The sequence below is a fragment of the Neolamprologus multifasciatus genome, chromosome 23, assembly GCF_963576455.1.
Source record: "Neolamprologus multifasciatus chromosome 23, fNeoMul1.2, whole genome shotgun sequence".
Lineage (NCBI taxonomy): Eukaryota > Metazoa > Chordata > Actinopteri > Cichliformes > Cichlidae > Neolamprologus > Neolamprologus multifasciatus.
Window position 1 is genome coordinate 21410920 of NC_140460.1, and position 13500 is coordinate 21424419.

The 13500-nt window shown below is 41.1% G+C and overlaps 1 protein-coding gene and 1 pseudogene across 9 annotated transcripts in view; one reads left to right on the forward strand and one right to left on the reverse strand.

Annotated features, from left to right (window-relative positions):
• LOC146491515 (tensin-1-like) overlaps positions 1 to 13500 on the reverse strand; it is a 120782-nt gene that overhangs the window by 10325 nt on the left and 96957 nt on the right. For 8 of the 9 annotated variants that reach the window (XM_085152728.1, XM_085152727.1, XM_085152724.1 and 5 more), the window contains 4 exons: positions 6138 to 7778; positions 5015 to 5095; positions 4503 to 4666; positions 3081 to 3165 (listed from right to left, as the gene is read on the reverse strand). In XM_085152728.1, coding sequence (XP_085008854.1) covers positions 3081 to 3165; positions 4503 to 4666; positions 5015 to 5095; positions 6138 to 7778 — 1971 coding nt within the window. The remainder of the gene's footprint in view (positions 1 to 3080; positions 3166 to 4502; positions 4667 to 5014; positions 5096 to 6137; positions 7779 to 13500) is intronic. The other variant, XM_085152729.1, reaches the window with a different exon arrangement.
• LOC146491516 (macrophage mannose receptor 1-like) lies at positions 763 to 4330 on the forward strand (annotated as a pseudogene).

The window sequence follows — 13500 nt, forward strand, 5'->3', positions numbered from 1 at the left end:
ATTAGTGATGACATATGAGAATATGTAATAATGTACCCTGACTAATATAAGGAATGAAAGCACAGAGGTTTTCCCTTTTGCAAAAGTGTGATGCAACATGGAAATTCATCAGATGGTGGATTTACATGTACGAATATGTAACACTTGAAGGCTCATAGGTGTTAAACTCTGGCCCGCGCTATTACATTTGGCCCGCAAAGCCATACCAAATTACTATCAGAGCTGGCCTACTGGTATTATACAGCTAATATATATATTGTTTAGTATTAAGCTTTGCTTGTTCCATATTCAGTTTTTCTGCAAAACTTGTTTGAGTCCATAAGAAGAGATTCATTCTTAAATCTGGAGGAAGATTTTTTTTTTTCAATAAATATTAATGTTAGCCCGCGACCTTGTTCCAGTTTTGAATTTTGGCCCACTGTGTATTTGAGTTTGACACCCCTGGCTGAAGGTGAAGGCTGTCGTTGAATTAGAAGTGTGCTGAGGGTGATTTCAGTTACTGTGGTGTCTGCTGACTGACAGAAGTTAAATCTGTGCATATGTTCAAAAACAGACTTTGCTGTCACTGCCTTAAGCCACTGCAAACCCACACAGGTTTTTGTATTTTTATCTTCTGTGTCATACACTTTAAATTTGCATGTAATGAAATGTGCTACTTAATTAAAAACTATTTTTCCATATTTGTATTTATATTTCTATTCATGTGTAAACTTTGGAAATCTTTATCACGTGTATATGTCAAATTATTTGCTTCTTTGGAATTTGTATTTATGCTAACCTCGATGTAAATATGAAAAGAAATGTGAATGTGTTATGGAAATAAATTTGCACACATTTAGCATGAGCATCACCACACCAGAGCATTCTGCTACTCAAACAATGACGAGGTAATGTAAAGATGGAGCTGTGATAATGCAAGGTGAGTAGGTGTGAGACACAGAAATCACCACACATATTTTATAATGTTTCCCAAATAAGAGGCCAGCAAGCACCCTGTAACATACTTAATTGATTCATTCAAAGGAAGTGGCATGGTAAAGGGTAAAGGTGGGCAAATATGAATGTTTGTGTAAAGGAACACCTCCTTATTAGAACGCTTGTGAGTTCAGGACTAATGACAGGAGAGAGGACTCTGGGGTTCCCAAATATCAGTATCACACAGACTGTCTGAACACGGAGGTCAGTGCTATAACTGAATTGAATACATATATTTTGGGGGCGGTGGTTTGTGAGATGACTTGTAAGTTTGATTGTTTTGACTATAAAAACACACCTGGTTTGATGGAGGCAGTGAAAAGGACGGATAAAACGGCATCTCTTTTTCAGTGTTGTTGAAAGGATTATAATTTAATGTTAATAGCTCAAATATATCCTATGTTATCCCTAACCTCAAAGATTATAAAATACACCTAAGTCCACATTACTTTATATTTAATTGCACCAACATGGCCAAAGAATAAAATGACAAAAAGCAAAAGGATGGAAAGATAAAAAGCAGACGTAATAAAGATTGTTTCTTTCAGCCCTCACTGAGTTTCTTCTCTTGACCTCTACATTTGCATTTGAAAGAAATCACTAACAACATGGAAAATCCTTCTTTTGATTTGTTTGTCGGCTGTGAAGTCACGCAACCCTTATTAGTTGCTCTTTCCCAATAGCCTCAGGCTTCATGTCTGTGTCTTTCTTTGATATATTTGAAGTGCATTGATAAGAGAAATTTAAAGAAATCAAATAGCTGTTGAATTTAATTAAAAATATGGAGTCCAAAATTACATTCCTAGAAGACCAATGTTGGACGAGGAGTGCACAGAAGAGACATAATAATGAGTGTTTAAGAAAGACTTTTATAGTTTCTTTCCTTGAAACTTTGTTCTCTCGTCTCCCTCGACAATACTGGTGGGTTGAGCGAATGACAGAGCCCGCCTATGCAAATCATTTCTGTCAAACATCTCATAGCTTTGACAGTGCATAACACTTTGGGTATTCACAGCTCGCAACACTCTTTGAAACAAAACAATGATGGATCAGGTCTTCGTCTGGACCCTGCTCCTCCTGAGTTTTTCTGGAACTTCTAGCAAGTATGTTTACATTGAGGAGAAAATGCCTTGGGATAAAGCTTTAAGTTACTGTCAGCAGAGATACACAGACTTGGCCCCGGTCAGTAATGAACGGGATAACCTCAAGCTTCAGGAGGTCTCTCACAATCTCAATGACTACATCTGGTTTGGACTGCTGAGGAATCTCTCAGACAAAAACAAGTGGCTGTGGTCAGGAGGTGGAGAGGTGACTGAGCTTTGCTGGAAACAGGGTCAACCTGAAAACCGACCCAATGAAGACTATGGACTTTTTGATAACAAAAAATGGTGTGATGCACATGCAGACAAGATCAACCCTGTCTTCTGCTACAGTGCAGTAGAGGTGGAAGAGGAAAAGAGTTGGGAGGAAGCTCTGGAGTAGTGCAGGGAGCACCATGATGACCTGGCCAGTGTGGCATCAGAAACTGAGATGCTGCTCATTCAGAAAGAGCTGAATAAATATCACACCACTAAACATGTCTGGATTGGTTTGCGCTTCTTATCTAAGGACTGGATCTGGGTGGATGGGCAGGAGATGGACTATGAAGCCTGGGATGAAGGGGGAAAACCATTGTGTCCGCAGGCTAAGATGAAGTGTGCAGCCTTACAGAAGACAGGAGGGCGTCTGAGTAGTTGGAGGGCTCATGACTGTGAGAAGAGACTCAGTTTTATTTGCTAATGAGCTGTTTCCATTGCAAAATCCTTTAAAGCCTTTATTTACTGTAGTTTGGTTGTTTATCTTTTTTCTTCTTCTATTTTATTTGGAGTTTGTTCTTTGCTGTGTATTTGTTTCATATTATATATAATGAAAACAAAATTACTTAATTTAAACTTCAGCCTCTGTTCACAATTCAGTGTTTTCCTTGTGCATTTTTTAATTAACAAACAAATGTAATTTAGATTCAGACCAACAATTTCTATCTAATGTCTTAGGCAGAGTGAGCCTATGTGTGTTGTAGCTATGACTAGGATATGGAGAATATGGAATATGGAATAAATTCTCACCTCCACCACCTCCAAAGGTGGAACTGTTGGCAAACCTGTCTGTTTCATTGTCCTGAAACGTCTCTCGGTAGCTGTGCATTGCACCCTGAAAGAGATGATCAAGGCACACAGATATGGAGGTATGTCAGGAACTATAAAAGAAAAGTATAATTAGTCTACAGAAAAATCAATGCAGCTTGACTTGATTAGAGTCAAGACACAATATCATGACAGAGTAATAAATAAGCTAAAAAGAACTAAAACAAAGAGAAAAATCTAACTATAATGGATCAATCAAAAAGACATGAAAGCTAAAACCTGCCTCTCTTTAATGGTTTTTGCCCCGAACTTTAGATTGACTAGCAGACATGCACCGGAGTGCCTGAGGGGTTGTACAAGTTCCTACACCGTGAGCATATGGGACACATAAAACAGAGCAAGACCACGAAGATATTTAAAAACAAGTAAAAGAAATTCAAATATGGAAAGTGCAGGAACATCAGTGTACTGTGTTATTCCTCTTCTGCAGCGTTCGCGGTCAGCTGTGGGTACTTTACAAAAGTTTTGGGTTGATGAGATGGCAGAACATCACATCAGTCAGCTCTGCTTGATATAAAAGCATGCGCAAGTTTCTCTGTCTCACTCAGAGCAAGCAGAGTTTGAAGTTCAAGCACATTTTTCAGCAGATAAGAGAAACAGAACAGAAAGTTAAAATCCAAATCAGCAGTCACTGCTAGTTTGTTGCTTGGTTGGGGTAGGTCTGAAGTCAGAACTTTTATGAACAATAAACAGTCGAGAGCTCGATGTTTTACTGTAGCTCACCTCATGCTGAAGGGGAAATTGTTTAGGACTCTCTTCCATAATACCAGGATAGGCCCAAAGGTGGGCATGAAGTATGACTGTTTGCTTCCTCCTGCACCACCCCAATTAAAAACTTGTCGCTATATGTCGCTATAGCCCTTTCGTGCATAAAATGAAACTACTTCAGTGCAAATATGAACTTATCGGCTAATAATAGCTACTTGCTGATCTATCAGAACCAACATTTCTAATGGCACAATAGAATTTAAAAAGCAAATAGGAGAGAGGGCAGAGACATCTGTCAACTATGTAACATGTGCTGACATTGGATAGGTTGTCCACCAGAGGGCACTCTGCAACTTCCCTTTGGGCAGTGCACAGCCTGCTGACCAGTGCAGAGTCAGGCAGAGGGTAAAAGAATAACTACACATAACAAATATCAAGTAAAGGGTTCATTTTCCTTGTCTAAATGAATACATATTTACATATTAGAGTATCAGATTTTTAAATCAGCTGATGCTGGTATTGGTCTTGAAAATCCTACAACAGTCAGCCTCTAGGATTCATCATGATTTTCAGTGGGGACAAAATTAGTGACAAAATCATGTGCTCATGGTTTAACCATAAAATCAAGTGCTGTACCTCTCTGGGTCTTCCTCCTGGGTTGAGAGCAAGATTGTTGGCAAAGTCTGGTGAATGCACTGCTGACGTACTATCATGGCCGCTCTGGTACTGTCCCTCACTCGTGGTCCGACGCCTGCCTGTCTCCTGTGTCACTTCTGGGGTCATCCCTCTGGAACGAACTCCTGTATCCCCCAAAATATTTGAGTATGAGGAATCATCAAATCATTATGCCTTTTTTTAACATCCTTTTATGTTGCTTGTGTAGTCCCGGGATATTTGTTCAAAATTGTATCAGCTAAAGAGAAAGCATCCTATCAATATAAAAGGGCAGCATCATTCCCTCTTTAAGAGAGGCAGAGCCAGTGAGAAAGATTCTCAATGTTTAAAAACATGGCTGCAAGTAATACGAAAGCAGTGGGAAAGGACAAATAATTGGGAAAATGATGAGGAAGTAGAGAAAGTTTCTAGAAATGCAAGACAAATAAAATGAAACAAAGACAGAATTTAAAGGTGGGGTAAAGTGGACAAACCAGAGAAGGAATAGGAGCGATGGCGGTCAGATTGTTGTGGTGTCATGCTTTCACTGATGCCCCGAATACGAGCGTTGTACTCTATTTCCGGGGAGGGATGTCAAGTGGTGGAAGGGAGGCAGCAGGTGAAGGTAGAGGAGGAGGAGGAGAGTGAGTGCAGAGGAAGAAGCAGTGGTGGGTAGGGTTTCCATACAGTGAAGAGATGGGTTGAATGGAAAAGGAAAAGAAAAATCAGAGCAGAAATGGATAAATAAAAGTATTCTCCAAATGAGATGACACGCAAGCCCCTAGCTAAAAAGGAACTTACATTTTTGTTCCACTGGGAGGCACTTTAGAGCTTCCAAATCATTTCAAAGAAAATCGTGCATGCCGACAATGCATGGAAGCTGGGATCTCTGAATGCCTGGCTATTATTACTCTCACCTCATTTCCACTCTCAGCAGCTCTGCACAGCTCTCTGAGTCAGAGAAGCTAACTTTATGAGTAAGGCTTATTCCTCTAATACAACACCCTGTAATGGATCGGTTATAGAAACTGCACCGCTTGCATTGTACTTGGTTCTTAAGATTACAGAGACTTGAAGATAATGCGTAAATTGTGTTAGCCATTTTGGATATATAAGTTTTGTTGAATATCATTTTCAGAATATCAAAAGTGTTTTAGGCTATATCATATGCTACAAATCTGCTTTACATATTTATGCTTATTTATTTGCTCATTAATTTCAGGCAAATCATCCATAATGTTCCCTGAACCTCCAAAACAGAGCATCGCTACTGACGGTATTAACCTGCTCTTTGAGTCCCCTTTAGGGGCTACAACATGCCACCATCAGTCCAACAACCCACAAATGCTGACATATGTGTGTTTGTGCAATTTTTTCCTGCTATAACAAGAATAGCAAAAAACTATTTCACATATTCTTTTTTAAACCTTAAAAAACTTGGAAACTTTGAAGCTAATCCATAATAGACATAATAGATAATCAACTGTAAATGAATTAATTTATGCACAAAAAAACAAAGAACAGCATAATATCCTGCAACAGTTACAAGTCCAGTACCACTCACTCTGTCCCTTCCTTATTCATACAATAACTCCAGACAATATCTTGAAGCCTTACCTGCAATACGGTGTGCTACCAGGCCTTCCAAGTTTAGCGTCTCCTCCTCTGCATCTTGTTCTCTGGGCAACGATGAAGAAGATGTGTCCTTGGGCTGTGGAGTTACAGTAGGAAGGGGTGAAGATGAGGCACTATAGCCTGGATACGGAGACGAGCCCTGCAGTTCTGGGGAGTGTGAAGTGCCACTGCTTGGGTGGGAGTTCATGGGCTTCAGTGGGGTCTGCTGATTGAAATTAGAATCAGTGGTGTAATGAAGGGGTGCATGGCGAGTATGGAGGTAGGGCTCAGGAGTGTGTGTTGGGGTGATATTTTGGTGTTGGTAGCCAGCATTGGGCCTCTGGGGAGAATGCACTGGAGACTCCATAACTGGGCTCTGGCTGACTCTCCCAGATGAGCGATGGGGCTGATGAATGCCATCGCCAATTGATCCAGAGCTGTTGTAGCCATGGATAGCAGAGTCTGCTTGGTATGATGGCCTGGCCAGGGTCTGGGAGAATGGCACCTGGGATGAATTGAGGCTGTTCTCACCAGGGGGCGCACTGTGGGACTTAGACATGTGAGAGTTGATTGGGTCTAGGTCAAGCATCAGCATATTTAGTGCCTCGATTGACTGCTCAATGTCACGCTGTGAAGCTGAGGTGGGAAAGTGGGGCAAGCTATGGGTTGACTGAAGAGGAGGACCAAATGGATCGTCTGGTAAGCTATGCTGATGCCAGGCACTGAGACCTCGTTGTACAGCATCCCGGCTACTGGTGCTCCTCTCAGGGGCCCTGGGCATAAGTTTTGGGGTGGTCTCAGGGCTGCTGGCAGGTGGGTTCCCAAAGGACTGTGAACGATACATCCCTCCTCCATTTTGATAATTGTTGTAACCCCCCTGTGGCGATGGTGAGTCCACGGATCTCTCTTGCATCGCTGTAGGAGTTCGTACTCCATGCACCGGCATCTCGCTTCTATCAAGGTACGGCTCGTCGTTCTGGCCACTGACAGGAGTCTGTGATTGGTAGTACAAGTCAGCTGGTGTTGCTTGGCCCTCAAGGGATGAGATGGTGCCCAAACTGTCCACACTGTTGCCCTCTTGACTATTAGGCAGCTCGTCGTCGAGAATATCTGTCTCACGCTCCTCTGTTGAAGGAGCGCCCACTAACCTGGTGTGGCTCCCGTTGACATGCACCTGTGCAGGAACTAAGTGTCGTACTCCTCCTCCTGGACAGGTAGATGTAGGCAGGTAGGCTTGCCGCTTAGTTGGTGCCTCAAGGCCACTCAGAAGTTGGTCGAGCTCTCTTTTTTCTTGCGGACTGAGTGGTGGGTGAGTTGCTGTTGGATTGTTGTGGCTCACAGCACTCTGCACAGACTGGCTTTGCTCATCTGTGCGATCAGTCTTGATCGATGCGGTAGAATTGCCTGAGTCACTGCTCACAGACAGGGTATGGTCGACAGCAGGGAGGGAAGTGTGGCCTGCCACAGGAAGGGTGTGGTCAGTAGTTTGCAGGGGATGGTTGGTGTGCTGCAATGGGTTCTCGTTAGTCAAGGGGTTTTCACGGACTGGGAGGCCATTGACAGTGACAACTCCCTCCAGGGAGTCTTTTTTCCGGATTTGGGCATAAAGACTTCCATCAAGTGGGCCCTGGGTATGAACAACATCTGAAAGAGAGAAAGAGTACACAATATAGTAAACAATATACTAAAATTATGAAACTGCTCTCAACTCTAAAGTTCATGAAATGGAATTAACACAGTTAAAAAAATACTTTCATTTAAATAATTTTGTGTTTAGGAAAAAACTGTTTATGTTAATGGGCCCCAATCATCAAGTCATTTTTTTGTGTGGGACAGGATCCCTGACACCACAAACATAGTGACCCCCCTCTCCACTCAACTCGTTTGATTCTCAGCTGCAGCATGCTGCCCAGCCACCAGCAACACAACCCTTGCAGCTCTATTAATAGCCAATTTTCAGATCTTAAAGCCCCTGTCACGTTGCGTCAGTGCAGGCCCACATGGTCTGACGTTAACATGGGTGGGTTCTGCACAACACACTGAAACAACTGGTCTGTGTCAGCCAAAGGGAAAAGGAGTCCTGCCAGTTTGAAACCCCAGAGTTGGACTATGAGAGGAGCTGTCGTCTTTAGGTTGATTTCTTGCTGCTGAATCATGCTTGCAAAACAAAACCAGAGTAATTGCGTATATATTGTGCAATGCTATGAATAAAAGTAGCCACCTAACGCTTTACAAGAATGTGCAAACCATGTATGGGTGGACATATTATTATCATTTATTTTGTGGTGTTTATCATTTATAGCAAATCAGACAAGGTAATATTTCATCTGAACCAAACAAGTAAACTAAATTCCTTTGGTCTGGCTATGGTTGGTCTGGTTGGGTGTTAAAACAGTTTCAACTATTCAGCTCAAACTTTACACTGTTAGCTAAAATGCATCATAATTTCTTCATAATAAACAAACTTAAATTAACTGATAGCTAGAGCTTTACCAATACCTATATTTTGTGATTTAAAAATCAGGTGATATTTTTTCTGTTTTATTGTGTATTACTTGTCTATGCTCGGCCTGACTCTGCTCAGATCAGCTGGTTGTTGTGCTTGTAGTCTTCAAAAAATGTGTTGCCAACAGGGAAGTTGCATCCATAGATACATCGATACTTACTGAGCGTAACACTCCGCTAAGACGGTTGAATTATTAAATTGAGATTTTTAGCTAGCTATTGTTATATTCGGCTGACAATTTCGACTGTTTAGCCATACTTTTTGCAAACACAAGTTTACTTTCACATTAACCAAACTAATCTTTTCAAGCACCCCCTGGCTACTACAGAGATATCACTTGGAGTTTTTTTTTATTCCCGTTCACCCCTTACATGAACACCAAAGGATAGGTCTTATGCCATATGCTCCAATATTTTATCCATATAATAAATACACAGTCTAATTGTATTTTAAACTGTATTTTAAAAAGTTGAGATAAACTATTTAAAAATATAGTTTTACACCAGCAACAAGTCATTCTGTGGTACTACCAACATATTTACAAGAAGGAAAGTCATGCGACAGCAGTGGCTTTCAGTATCTAGTGTGCATATGCAAAGTGATACACAACATATACAGAAGGATGGCTCATATGTAGGGTGTTCCAAATTGAGCGACCCCTGGGAACAGATGGTGAATCACTCAGACCTCAGCTATTTCCAAACCCATGTCAACAACAGCTCACGGCCACAGTAGCAACAAGAATGAGAGGACAGGGGAGGAAGCCATAATCACAGTTTGTTCCTGTGGTTGCTTTTAGTGTTGGCACATTATGAGAGCATAATTCCAGGTTTACAGTTACATTTCGTTTGGACTTGCGGAATTACTCCAAAGCCTTACGCATAAAGATTTAAGCCAAAATAATGATTCTTTTTGTTCTTGCCAGCAATATATACACTTTAAATATTGATGTTTCTTATATTAAGTTTCTTCAAGTTCTAAAACCCATATTTATATTTTAAATCAAACTCATGTAAACATCCTTACCTGTAGATCAAACTTCCAATTCTTTTTCTGTGATGATTAAGTAAAAAAATCAGGAAAGATTAAATATTTATAAAATAACAGTGATTCCGTTTCAATTTACAATTCGGAAGTCCTTCCGAAGTCTCTCAGTGACTAAACCTTCTGCCTCTGAGCTTCTTCTCTCACTCCTCCTGTCCTCTCTGATTCATGTCACCCGACATGTGCTCTTCTGGAGCGAGGTGGGGCTGTACCACTGAAACACCCGCAAGGGGTGAGTTGGCACTCTGGGATGATCACTGAGCGTTCCCGGCAGCGGGGGAGGAACTCCACCGCTGTCACCACCTCTACCTCCACCCATGTGCCTGAAAAAAAAAAACCTACAACTCCTGCACCATCTGTCTGCCTGGTAATGCCATTAGGGGGATCCCTTTACTGTGCATCTCACTCACTCCCCCACATCCTAAACTTTAAATCCTTAATAAGTGGGAGGTTTTATTGTTTAAAAGAGTCCCATAAACTCTATTAATTATATTAGAACCATAAGATTTTTCAGAGATCGGTTGTGCATATTTGCCACCAGCTGAGCTCTCGGTCTTTTCCTCCTTCTGACCTTTAACAGAATAGGAAATGCCTTTGTTCTGGTTGATAAAACATGCTCTTTTAGACTTGACTAAGCCAGGATGGCACTTTTCCAGCTGCAATTTAACCCCATAGTGATTGCAAATCATCGGAACAAACACTGCCATTTGCCATGTTATGGCTCAGATAGGACAAACTAAAAACGCACAGAGCAGCAGCATCTGGGTAACAGTGTAGTATCAGCTTCCAGTGGATCAAAAATCTAACAGACCCACAAATACCTAATTTGGTCTCGCCAACTAACAAATGTTAAATGAGCCAGTGGGATAAAATTACAAAAGTGAAACCAGTCTCTGACTCACAGGGTGATTGTTTCTGTAGTGAATTTCATCTTTTTAAAGATGGTTTGGGGTATTTTTATTTTTGGTATTTTTTGTTTTTAACTTGTTTAGATGTCACATAGAAAAGAACAGAACCAAACAATTCGAGACTTTCACTACATTTTTACACTCGTCCCAGACTCATGCTGGTATGTGCATACATTGGGAGACAAACATTAAGTGGTATGCACATCTGCTCCAGATGTAGCGTAAAGGAAGAGGGGTAGACTAGTGTTAAAAGAGCTTGACCTTCATCTGGAATATCAAGGGATGAGCATGCTGCGAATAACCAGCCTGCCAGAGTTCCCTTCAGCCAGGCAATGATCATTGTTTCTGTTTCAGAATACGCAATTTCTGCTAAACCTGAGATGTTTTTGGGAATGTGTCACATAGAAAATGTATTGTTTTCACTACTGTCTTGCAAGAATGAAAGTTTTCAGACAATCTGACCTGCCATCTCCTGGCCAGTACGGGAAGGCACAGGATCCAGAGCACACCTCACGCATTTCTCCAAGATGCAAGCAACGTCTGACAGAATAATAGGATTTCATGCATTGGCTGAAAACCTGTCACATGTTTTAGGCAGTCAGCTATCAATTTCGGGATGTCAGAGCTTCTATCATCAGAAAAGTCCAGCAATTATGTAATATTATAAGACCGTTATAGTATAACGATGTCATTACTGCCTGAGAGAAGGGCATTAATACAAGAATATATGGATTTTTTTATGTTTGCAAGATTTAGAAATATGGATAGCCAAACTTATCAGAAGCTACTTAAGTCTCAGCACTGGCCAAAGGACTAAAGATGACATGTCCTAGATTTGACTTTGCTTATGAAATACGGACATAGTAATACATTTAATGTCCAACTATGTCAACAGTCAAAAGATATATCTTGTCCCCAGTGTTGGGGAGTAACGGAATACATGTACCGCCGTTACGTATTTAAAATACAAAATATGAGTAACTGTATTCCGTTACAGTTACCGTTTAAAAATGTGGTATTTAGAATACAGTTACTTTGTTGAAATAAATGGATTACACGGCGGTACTTCCCTGTTTCATATTGTCGCGGATCAGGACTGTTTGGGTTTTGTTTGACAGCTACGTTCTGTTGTCCCAGGCGGCAGCGTTACGGTTGCCATGGTTACAGGGTGACGCTCTCTCTCTCTGTGTGTGTTTCCTGGGTGAGAGAGGCCTTTTTGTTGTTGTTGTGCTAAGCTAATAGGCAGAATGCTACCGGTATAGCTCTAAAGAATGTAGCATCATAGGCAGTGTAGTCCGTGCTGCAGGGAGGATGGACTGCCATACCCGTTATGTGTCTGTGAGCGAGGGAGGGAGAAAAAGGAAAAGTACGAGCTGTCATCGAGCAAAAACGGGAGCTGGAAGCATGTAAATATAATAATAACCACTGCAGCCAAGAAGAGTGCCTGACGAGCCCAGTTGTAAGTAAGCTATTAAGACTCGACTGTACACCGTGTTCGTGTTTTCCTCCAAAAACAATAAGTTCCGTTGGAGCAGCCTTTCAACGCCTCTCTCTGTCGCTTGCTAGCAAAGTTGACCCAGACAACAAAGTAAAGCTAGTTTTCGGCTACGAGCCCGACACGGAACCCACCGTATTAGCCAGAGGTCCCTTTACTACGGTTCGGAGCAGCGGACCTTCAGTAACAGTAATAAATCACAGCAATAGTACATTCATGTAGTTGTAAACAGCATGATAATATATTAAGTAATCCAAAGTATTCAGAATACGTTACTCTCATTGAGTAACGTAACGGAATACGTTACAGAATACATTTTGGGGCATGTATTCTGTATTCTGTAATGGAATACATTTTAAAAGTAACCTTCCCAACACTGCATGTCCCAGCCTGGTCCCTATCGCAGTACCGTCAATGTTAGGGAGCAGAGCTCCAGTGTGATATTTAATCCAGTGACCATTATTATGAATGACACAAACAAGCAGCTCTCCAGCTGCATAGAACAAATTGCTTTCTTATAGTGTCGATAAATAGCTGCAGTGGGCCTCAAATTAGATTGGTTGAGTCACCAAGCCTTGGCTAACACAAATAGCTTACCACTTGCTTCTTACACCAGTTAACAAGTATAACATGCCATTCCTTCTGCTGCAAAAGGACAATGCCATGCCATCACTACTACTATTTTTAATATGTAGATGAAGCCAAATCAGCTTAAAGAAATATTTGAACATATTGAAGCAAGAAAAAAAAACCTTTTTTGACTTGGTCAGAGTCTTTCAGTCTCTCTTACTCACACACTCAAACCTGTGCCTGTGCATGCTTTGTATTCCCTCAAGTAACAGGTGCTGTCCTTTTTCACGAAAGTGCCAGAGGCATTACTCATGCTGTGTTGCACGTGCACACGCATACATCCACACGTAGCACCTGGCTCTGAGCTGTATTCTCTTAAGTGTTCACTTGAGTGTCTCATTGCTACATCACAGCCTTGGAAACAATTAAAAAGCCATTTAAACACCTGTCCAATAGCTTATTATAAATAGACAACGTGCTACACAAACTGTTATTGCCGTATCCATCCAGCTGGGATGGAGATTACACACATTGTTAGTACATTCAGGATTAGCAGACAGGTTGATTGAAGTGTCCCATTTGCCTACATACCTATATCTCAATTAAAACATAGTTAGCATATCATTTGATACTGTATACTGTCAACATGTGTCATATGTACAATACTTCTGTTCCAACATGTATTGTTTTTTTTCTTACAAAACAAAAATAATTTAGTTATCCAGCATGTTCTCTCCAGTGTTGGGTAAGTTACTTTAAAATAGTAACTTAGTTACATTACTAGTTACTTCTATCCAAAGTAACTCAGTTACTTCAAGTTACTCGTTACTTTCAAAGTAACTA